Raw genomic sequence first — 11,301 nt, 5'->3', positions numbered from 1 at the left:
TTTAGACTACCAGACCTGGGAAACGTACATTGTGTTGGCCGCGTTGGAACTGCGCCACGCAACCTTCGAGTCTTCTACAGTATCTGTTTAAAAGGATTAAAGGAAAGGGAACAGATTATCGACACCCCTCGAGAGTGATCTTAAACACATTAGGAGTTAAACACTGGGGTCGGTTTCACTAATCCTCCCATCTTGTCTCTCCCTTGATAAAGGCAGAATTGGATCAAGCGTGACTGGGATGGCCTCAGCTCGGTTGCACTGGGGCACTAAGCTTTTGTATGGCAGAGGAACAGAAAAAGCAGTTGCTTGTACCAACTAGAAAAATATTGTTCCTTCGAAACAATTGTGGGCTCGCTTCTAGCCAGAAAACAATGGCTATAAAAGTACAAAATGTCAAGATCGCAGGCAGTGCTCTCTTTGACGTTACTGACGTCAAAGATTGGTCCATTTTGTTCCAAAAATGTGTTGTGCAAAAGTTGACCCGCTGGTGGCGCTATAACAGGCCAATGTAAGAAGGGTGGTATCTGTTCCTTGACCTATTGGGAATGTGCTTGCAAGATTTCACACACATTGCAGGCTGTGTTCATGATTTGAGGTGTTTTTGGCTTTGGCCACTTTATCGCTGCTTGCAGCTATATTCATTATTATTATTTTTTTGTGTGTGTGCACTTCATAGGCATATTAGATAAAGGTCCTTAGATTGTGTGTAGAATGTTTCATGCAAATTGCAAAAGAAAATCCTAACGGGTTTAAGCGTTTCACAAACTGCTCAAAATGATATAGCGCCCCCCTTTGGCCAATTGGGGTAAGATTGGTTTTAGTGATATTTGGACTAACACTCTACATCTTTGCCAAATGCCATGAACATGTTAAGTATGATTTAGAGGCAGAAGAATAATTTGCATAAAACTGCAATATTCATTGAATTTATTTAAAAAAGCATGTTTCAATTTTAAAGAAATCCGATCTGACAGATCTTTAGATATCGGTCCAAAGTTCACGTAAAAAAAGTTTTGTGCACGTGGAGCGAAAATTCCAGAATAAAAGCGGGTTTACGCGTTTTACAAACTGCTCAAAATGGCGGAAAATCGAAGGGCGGAGCTTACTTAACGACACAGATGTCTTCCGCTTGAGTCAAAGCACGCGTGTAACAAGTTGCATGTCTTCAAACGAAACGAGTCATGACTTATGCCCGTTTGAAGTTTGAATTTTCAAACGCTTCGTATAGCGCCCCCCTTTGGCCGATTGGAATAAAATGGGTTTCAGTGATACTTTGACTAACCCTCCACATCTTTGCCAAATGCCATGAATGTGTAACTTTGCATGTATGATTTAGAGGCCGAAGAATAATTTGCCTAAAACCGCAATATTGATTGAATTATTAAAAAATTATATTTCACTTTAAAAGAAATCCGCCGAGACTAGTTTGACCGTATTGGTCCAAAGTTCATGTGAAAAAAGTTTTGTGCACTTGACGCGAAAATCCCAGGAGGAGATAGATTTTTACTGTTTTTCATATAATTCCGAATTGTGGGAGACCTAAAGGTCAGAGGTCAAAAGTTAGAGGGTAAAAGTTGTTCGGCATGAGGAGACGCATAAGTGTATACAAGTTTCATGGCTGTATGTATAACACAGCATGAGCTATACCTGTTCAAAGTTCGCACTTTCGAAGGCTTCCTACAGCGCCACCATTTGGCCGATTGCTATAAAAAATAATAGCACACTTCACCATTGTAGGCTGAACACATTGATGTTTTTATTTTCATTTTCTCACTAAGTATGTAGGAGTAGAAAGGAACCAAAGTTTTGAGGAGAACTGTCTGTCTGTCTGTCTGTCTGTCTGACTGACTGACTGACTAATAAATAATGACAATATCTAAAGTGTGCTCGCCTTACAGGCGAGCCCACAACTACAAACGCCACATTGACCATGTTGGTCAGGTTCCATACATACTATGCTGTCAAATGACCACGGCCACATTGGTTAAAGGAGAACATATATATATTTTTTTTTTACAAGGGTTCATATTTTAGATTGTAATATGAGAAAAGAAAATGATCATTTTGATTTCAGTAGGTGGGGGCATACGTCCAAGTGGCTAAATATGTCTTTTCAGACACATTAAGCCCATTCCCAAGATGCACCGCAATCTTTCATGGGCAGATGTGACTTATGGGGGCTAGTAGTGTTACTGTAAATAGTGATAAAGAAATCGCTGGCTTATTGTGTAAAAAAAACAAAAAAAAAACACATTTGGCCACTTGTACGCATGCCCCTATCCACTGAAATCAAAATCGCTAAAACGATAGAAAGTAGTAAATAATCATTATATATATATATATATTTATTATTTTATTTTTTCCCCTCTAATTACAATCTAAAACATGAAATATTTTTACAGCATCAGTCTCTGTATTTCGTCTTTTGGAGGAAAATGCACACTGGCCTTCATGGTATTTGTACGCTGGTGTCTCCCCTTGAATCCTCAGCTGTTCACTTAAAGACAAAGGGACTCCATTGACAGGGGGGGGAAACGGCTTTATTAAAAACCATAAAAACAAAAATAAAGTCTTTCCATAAAAATAAACGATAGATTAAAAGAAACGTGTACAGGCATCTTTATGAGTCATCTAATGGGACAGCATGGGTCTTAAATAGGGGCACAGAGCCACCGCTGGCTAACGTATCGTCGTTGTCGGGCGGAAACCTTGTATCTCAAAGTTTCAAATTTGTATGTTTTTTTGCAAAGTAAAGCCCTGCTTCATCATACAAGGCCGTCGCACAAAGGTAGTGAAAACAGCAGATCTACAAGCACTGTTTTCACTAGTTTAAATCATTTTTAAAATGATAAATGCGGTTTTGCACATACAAGGGTTTTCACCCGACAACAACGATAAGTCTGTTGGCCCTCATAGACCACCGAAGTCTGATGTCACTGCTGCCAGGTGGTGCTATTACCAGGGTTCATTGTTATTTTCTGTATTGATATTCCCATAGGGGAATCTTAGATCGCCTCATATAAGAACCATGTTCCAAAAATAAACACACCTCGTCAGCGATTTTACTCATAATTATGGATATGAAGCGTTGACTAAAGGAGGAAATACACAGTGATTTTAAACCCGGAAGTGTCCCGGAAGTGAGGTTTCTGACTTTTTCCGCCAGAATTAACTAGATTTTCCCCAGAAACAGGCTATATCATATATGAATGAATATCATTAACGATGCAGAGTCACCTCCCAGACAGAAACGCCCGGATGATTTGTTTATTTTTGGAACACACTTCTTATATGACTTGATCTAAAATTACCATATGGGGATATCAATACAATAAATAACAATATGAACCCGGGTAATAGCGCCATCTAGCGGCAGTGATGTCAGGACTTCAGAGCTCTATATCATTGTTGTCGGTTTCCACCCATCCACCCATAAGACAAACCGTTCGTTTTGTATTTATCACTTTAAAAATGATTTAAACTCGTGAAAATAGCCGATCTACAAGCTCACGCCTCGCACCGCGAGGCGTTGTGTGCGTGTAGATCTGCTGTTTTCACTACTTTTGTGCGACGGCCCTGTATGATGAAGCAGGGCTTTGCTTTGAGAGAAAAATTACAAATTTGAAACTTGGAGATACAAGGTTTCTGCCCGACAATGACGATATATGGGACCATGGTCTTCTTTCCGGCCTTGGGTCAATGGAAAATAGGGGCACCAGGTCTACCCAGTAAGTTATAAATGCCCCTTGGCCTCCCTCCCTCTATGTATCTATGGTGTCTGTGTGTGTGTGTGTGTGTGTGTGTGTGTGTGTGTGTGTGTGTGTGTGTGTGTGTATGTCTCAACCTCACTAGAGAAAACCCAACAGCGACCACACAGACAGAACCACCATGAGTATTTCAACACAGTTAAAGTACCAACACCAGATTCTGTCAGTTTTAATGCTATGAAGGAGTTGTATAACACACTCCCTTTTTAGAGAGAGAGAGATAAGCTCTGGTTTCTCAATAAGCCGTAACTTGACAAAAGCGTAGAGCATATACAGTACATACTTTATGAATGCATGTTGACCACAAAATACATTAAAAAAAAAACTTTGACGTGACTTGAAAAAACAAAGCCGGGTGATGAAGTAAATCTGGAAACAGGAATCAATCACACGCTAGAGATTCAGCAGGGAAACTGGACCGTTTTCAGACCCGTAGGAGCCAGTGTTTCAGGCTGAAAGCCATGACGTACAGCATGGCTCCTGCCTGTCTGAAATCCCCCAATCTTTAACACAAAACCAAATCTAAACTCCAATTAAAGGTTTTTGACTTTCATTTGCGAGCCTCTCTTGACCACCACTACTTATGGGTGGAGAGCAAAAATCTGTTTCAACTATTTGACAAAAGCATAACTGAAGCACTCGTGTATCAATTGACACAATATGTTAAGCATTTGATCTGTGTGTGTGTGTGAGTGTGTGTGTGTGTGTGTGTGTGTGTGTGTGTGTGTGTGTGTGTGTGTGTGTGTGTGTGTGTGTGTGTGTGTGTGTGTGTGTGTGATTGTGTGTGTGTGTGATTGTATTATACAGTGTGTCGGAGGAAGAGAGATTGCAGTGAAGTGTGGATAAGTGTGTACCAGTGTACGCTTAGCTGGAAATGCAATTCTGTGGAGGAGACTGCACCGGGTAAACATCTAGCCTGACACAATATCATCTCTATCTCCATGGCGTCAGGCATCTTTACTGTAGCTCGTCTCTCCCCCTCAGGACCTCTTCAGCCGTCGTAATCTAGAGGTTCTGGGCACATTTTCACTCCCCTCCTCTCTGCCTGTGGATCTGGAACTAATAGAGGCTGAGGATGCAGGCTTGACAGATAGGCCCCTCAGACTTGCGGCCAGCCTGTTTTGGTTTGTCTGCTCCGTGTTATTGCTTGTGAGGGGGAGCCTCTGGGCCCGTTTCCCTGGAGTAAGCAGCTCCACTTCCAGTGTGGTTTCGTTGCACTCTGAGACTGGGAAAGCCTTGGACTGTGCCTTGGCTTCGGCTTTGACCAGAGGAAGAGGTGGCGAAGGAAGAGGGTCATGCTTGGATGTTTGCGCTTCGAGAGCGTGCGCTGCTTGCACCGTGAGCTCACTGGCTGCGGAGATCGGAAGTTGTCCAGGACACGCCCTCTTGGCCCTCCAAAGATGAGGGTCTTCCCCGGCAGTACTGGGCTTGCACCTCTTACTCTCGCCGGTTCCCTGACTGAGTTTGCGCTGAGGGGAAACCGCTGAGGCCTCACTGAGGTTGGCGGAGCCTGGGAGCCCGCTCTCGGCCTGCTGGGCGGGGGTCAGGCCTGGATCTCCTGTCCTGTCAACCTGGGCTGTGGACCCAGGGCTACAGGACACGTCTGCCTGATGCCCTGGCTCAGGGAGGGGCACCAACTCTCCAGGACCGGGATCTGGGTTTCTGGGACTGGAGAAAATCTCTCCAGGGCATGGGAATTCCTTTTCAGAGCTGAGCTCCTGTCTCTGGTCTCTTTGATTCAAGTCTTGCTGCTCTTGCTGGACACTGGATTTTTTGGCTCTGAAAAATACAAAAAGGTTGACAGGATAGTAAGGGCATGAACAAGATACATGAGCATCCTCTCTGACACTGGTGGGGTTGGAAAGTTCTGCATTAGATCATACGTACATCTTTTGAAGCGCACGTCTCTTTGTTTTTGTGGTGCTGTTCAACAGCTCTTGGGTTTCTCTCGTTCTGGAAAAATATTCCGATCTGCTTTGTTCATTCAACTCGGTCTAGAAAGGATAAACACAGAATCAGTGTAAACAAAAAATATTATCCCTGGCTTCCCCTGGAAAGGTTTGGCTCACCAACAGACAGTTGTCATCAGCACACACAACAGAGAGGCAGATTATATCCACTAAAATGTAATAACCTGCTGGACTACAAATGCTGGAAGACACCAACACATAAATTAACACAATCAGATAAAAAGAAAAGTGTGGTGCAGTTGAGTTTAAATAAACGCGTCCTCTTTTCATACTACTCCTGCATTTCATACAGAGCTGGCTTCAATTGTGCACTTACTGATTAGGTCTGTCTCAGTCCTGTCTGAGTATTTACAGCTATTGAACTACGACTAGCACACTAGCACATTACAGCATGTATGTTTGCTATCATGGCTAAAGAGACGCTTAGTAACACCCCAGCTGGCACAAAGCATTAAACCTTCACATGACTAATACTGTGTAGGGAAGGGAAAGAAGAAAAAAACGCTTCAAAGCTGCTGTGAAAATAATCACCAGACCGTTACACTATGATGTGCATTTCATAGTCTCCACTCTGAGGCGTGGACTGATACTTGCAGCCCAAGGCAGAATTGCTAAGCTGTGAAACCATGTTGACAAGTTAAAACAGCGATTTAAGAAGGTTAATTAATAGGAAGATGTATGGAACATTCACTGCAGGAGTGCTGCGCTGAAAGAAGGCAAGGGAAAACATAACATAACGTTTAGAGGATAGATGACTTGAGGAGACAGGGGGTGATACATTTAAGCAATAACTCATGACAGGCCATGCATGGCATTTCTTAAACACATTTCACCCCTAGTGTCCCTGTTTTACAGTAGGCATGGAATTATATGTCACACACATAAAAAGAAACAGAGAGAAAATAGCACATCTACAAGGTTCAAGGTCTCTTTATTGTTATATCGTGTCTTCGTGTGTATGGGTACATACGAGTAAATGTATTTTCTACTGGTTCCTCAAGACATTGTAGAAGCTATAATAATAATAATAATAATATAGTATACATATTCAACAAGAATGAGTCATCAAAGAATAGCAGGAAGACGGATTGTTCGTTGGTGCTAGACCATATTCACACAGTGGCCATCTTGCCATTAAGACAATGAATTGCCACCCTTGTTGCCACCCTATGTAGGTACAGTTTTCAATGCAAATTTCAAACATGGCCGCCAGGTGAATATGGTCAATTGAGGTGCTTGCCTTGAATACAACAGGTAGTTCCGACCAAGCAATCTGATTGGTTGAATATCTACATCCTCGTGCTTCAAACGAGCATGACAGCACACCTGTGCTCAAATGAAAACATATCAAAATAAAAATATCAGCTGTGCCGGGTCCTGTCCCAGCACTATGCTAAGCGGCTACGCTAGCAGTTTTCATGGGAAGTTCAGGAAAATTATGAATATCTATCAAACATTTTAGTTACAATGAAATTGAGCTGACATGTTTTTTTAAGGGTAACTGACTGTTGTATAATCAAAATATTACACTCGAGGACGTGCTTTATCGTGATTATCAGCACTGCTTACAGAACTCGGCTTCGCCTCATTCCTGCAGCAACGCTGTGTAATATTGCTTAAGTGTACAAGGCTCTTTACTTCTAAGTTGTAAACATCTATACAGTATGTGCCAGTGTCCTTGGCATTATTTAACACAGACTCCGGGCAGACAGTGCTGCCAGATTTTGTGAGAGAAACTAGTGGACAGGTCTATGAAAATGCGTGGGCCACATGATCACACACAGGGGGTCCCCAGCTAAATGACTTAATATAGAGGACATGCGTGCACATGTGTCGCTTTTCCACAGGAACACGCCCCCTTCATCTAAGCAAAAACATTGAGCAGCATGGAGCATTGGAAGCGCTCGTTAGAAATCACTCAACGGTCCTGCGTACCACCCGTTTCTAGATTGCACAGAATGCAGGACGTTGCATTATTGATAACAAGCGCTTCCAAACTCTGACAAATCTATTGTCTATATCTAAATGTATGCAAGTCTTGAATGTAAATGCAGAATATTTTTGAGTGTTGCAACTGTTCTTTGTCAAACATACGTATGAGGGATAGGCATAAATAAGCTTTGAGCTTCAGCCTATACCTTAAAATGTTAGATTACAGTATGTTTTATGATACTATTGATGAGGATCGAAATAAACAATTTAAATCTAAACTATTTGAAAATAGGCGATCTACAAGCTCACAACTGCTATTTTCTAATAATCTTGAAAATAATGTGAAAGATTTGGAATTTTGTTGAATCATTTAAATTACACAATTATTTTAAGGGGGTCCCTGGCAAGAATAATCTCCAGATGGGGGTCCGCAGTGAAATACATATTAATTTGGGGGTCCTTGGCATGAAAAAGTATGAGAACCAACAACATAAACAAGATTAGGAAGCAAGCCCAAATAAGCAATTACTCTTTAGAAACAAGCCCAAAAAAACTCAACCCGCAACTACCAATATTTACAAGCAACTTTACAGAAAAAAAGCCCAATGTTGCAAATAAGCAGACTTGGCAACACTGTCTAGGAGCAGGGGGTTGGACTATTAACACTTTCCAGGCTTATTTAGCTCACAATTGTGATGTGTTATGTTGATAAGCTTGTAGATATGCTATTTACCCTATTTATCGTAAGACAAAATAGAGCTTAAAGCTATACTGTGTAAGTTCAACTAGTGGTCAGTAGCGGTATTGCTTTTTTCGGCCGTTTTTCGGCCGGAGTCGTCGCGGACCACCGCCGCGGACCACCGGAGCGGCGCCGCAAACCACCGCGACCGATAGTAATCCGTGGAGGGGTAAAACGCATGGTAGAACGTAATTTTCTGGCCAGGATTTGTGGATTAAGAGGTTAAAATCCTTCACCATGGTAAACACTGTAGCCAAGCGGAGGCGCTTCCTGGAGACCAGAGCAGATAAGCTGTGATTGGCCGGTAGTGTACCATGTGTGCATGATCGGCGATGTGATTGGGCAACGTATACACAACGTATACAGATGATGCAGATTACGTCATTTTGGCGCGAAATCCGGTCCACGGCCAGGATCATAGAAAACATATAAAGAGAAGGCTTCAGAAGCTGAAAATAACGGAGTGGGTGTTCTAAAACTTTAGCGATTTAACAGTTAGGACAATTTTAAGATTTGTTTTATAAAAAAAGTTACATGGTACAACTTTAAGTGATTAAAGGTAGAGCAAGCGATAGTGATAGTTTTATGTTAAAAGGTTAAAGCTCCATATTGTGATAGTAATCCTCGCTATAGAGTTTGTTCAGTAACAATAGTCTCCCTGCCTCTCAAGCTCTTTAAAAATCAAAAAAATAAGGTGGGTTGCCAATTTCAGTCAATCAGGAGAGAGTGCCCAATTATCAGCTTCAGCTTTATAGTGTTCCTTGTTCCAATTTTGTCTGCTCATTTCTTAAGAGTTTCGAATTTAGGCATTTAGCAGACGCTTTTAATCCAAAGCGATTTACAATAAGCAGGTAATAGCAGGTAATATTTCTTTGTGTCACTTCCAATTTCACTTTGTTTCATCTGTATCCTGTGTGGGAACTCTCTCCTGACTGGATAACTCTGCTATTTTCAGAGCGCAACACCCGTCATCATAGTCATTATAGCCTAGTTATTTCGTTTTTATTTAGTTTTCGTCAGTGAAAAAAGGTAGTCAACGAACATTTTCCGTCATAGTTTGAGTCGATGAAATGGGTTGAGGCACCGTAGAAGGATTCGCCTTTCCACATCCACATTATTTGCAGCCTGTCAAGCAACTGTCAGCTTAGTGGTCGGAACTTGTTTAATTAATTATTGAGCTGCACTACTTTAAGGACGTGTTTATTCGCCACAGCCATTGTAAATAACAGTGTTATTATTAGTCAGCTTGGCTTGGTTAAATAAGGGTTAAAAGTTCAATATACACACATACTTTGAAGTCCTCCCGTTTCAATATCAGCGATGGGCAAGGAACTCTCTGAGGCAGAACAAGGCCAGAGAAAGAGATTGGATCTCACCAACGTGTGCCTTCAACGGGCCACTAATGAAGGTTAATTGTGGGTCCCTTCCTTGGCTGCACCAGAACAGACCATGGACTTATGAGAGGACAAGCGAGGCTGGGGGAAATTGAGCAGAACTTAAAAGGTTGAGAGCCTGTCAATCTAAACAAAACTAATTGCATCAAGAAAAGTGGCTTGGGTTTTAGGGATGGTGCCTAGGCACACTAGTTTCACAAGAATGCATGTGCATAAATAAATGAAGACCAGGACTGTACCAGGGAATACAAAGGCTATTTCAAGGACCAAAACTGGTGGTCTTTCATGTTTAGTCTATTGACTACAACATAATGGTATACTTATCATTACTGACAACCATTTTCCATAGCGTATAGTTTGTTTGGTTTTTGAAGTTTGCTATGAAAATCAACTTGCAGACTTAGCAAGAAATCCTTAACAATGTGAACTTTGTGGCACCTTTATTCTTGGTCAGTTACATTACCATTGCATTTGAAAACATTTTCAAGAGCATAGCCAGTTGGAAATGATGAAAAGATATATTTGCAAACAAAATTCAAACATCCACAACTTCTTGACTGCACAATGATGTTTAGATAACATTGACCCAATTATTCAGTTAAGTTCATTATCATTTTAAATAAAGGTGGGGGAAAAAAGGATTTGTCATCGACATGGACGAATCTGTGAATAGACAATGGCATACACAGTCGACCACAATCAGTGACAGTATTGATGCCTGTATGGTCCTTTAAGCGTAACATGCTAATAAAATGAGCCAAAACCAACAGTTTACAAAGACAGCTGCTACTTAAGCTCTCTACCAGGGTGGGAAATGAATAGCAGCCAACAGCTAAATGCTGGTAAATCTTTGGGTCTGGCTGGAAAGACTGTTTACTCTGTCAGGTAGAGACTGGTTGGCAGACTACCTGTCTTCATTTATGAGCCTTTTAATTACGCAAACAAAAGGGTAGCACTTTATAATAACTATACACTATAAAGCATTAGTTAAGCATTAGTAACTAATGAATTCATCATGAATTCATCATGAGTTCATAGTTTATTAATCATGAATTCATCATTAGTAAGGCATTATTTATACATTAACTGAACATTAGTAAACACAATAGTTAAGCATTAGTAACTACTGAATTCATCATGAGTTCATACTTTAGTAAGGCATTATTTATACATTTACTGTACATTATATAACCCAGGTTCCAAATAAGGGTCAATTATATGGTGATAAAAAGTCAAATAAATGACTACCTGGTTATGCATACTGGTTTAAATAACTCATGGTTAATTCATTGCATCATATGATTTTGCTTAAAAACAACAATAAATAGTTGGTTCATCTACAGTAATAAATATGCTTAAAAAGGTTGAAAACTCATGCTGTATTGTGTAAAATGTGCCAAAAACATTTTATATGTGAGGTTAAAAAATCGGGCTTTGAACAAATCCCTTTAAGTGCACTCCACTATAAAAAGAGCACTGCCCCTTTAAGAGTCTCTTCC

The 11,301-nt window shown here is 41.0% G+C and overlaps 1 protein-coding gene across 1 annotated transcript in view; it reads right to left on the bottom strand.

Annotated features, from left to right (window-relative positions):
• Positions 1–4,747: 4,747 nt before the first annotated feature.
• slx4ip (SLX4 interacting protein) overlaps positions 4,748–11,301 on the bottom strand; it is a gene marked incomplete at its 3' end in the record, with an annotated part of 83,954 nt that continues 77,400 nt past the window's right edge. The window contains exons 7-8 of the mRNA XM_080739799.1: positions 5,655–5,761; positions 4,748–5,546 (exon numbers count right to left, since the gene is read on the bottom strand). Of these exons, the coding sequence (XP_080595925.1) occupies positions 4,748–5,546; positions 5,655–5,761 (906 nt within the window). The remainder of the gene's footprint in view (positions 5,547–5,654; positions 5,762–11,301) is intronic.

The sequence above is a fragment of the Nannobrachium achirus genome (assembly GCF_963921795.1).
Source record: "Nannobrachium achirus genome assembly, chromosome: 13".
Taxonomy (NCBI): domain Eukaryota; kingdom Metazoa; phylum Chordata; class Actinopteri; order Myctophiformes; family Myctophidae; genus Nannobrachium; species Nannobrachium achirus.
The sequence above is the reverse complement of the archived record's forward strand: the minus strand, read 5'-3'. Positions and strand labels throughout refer to the sequence as shown.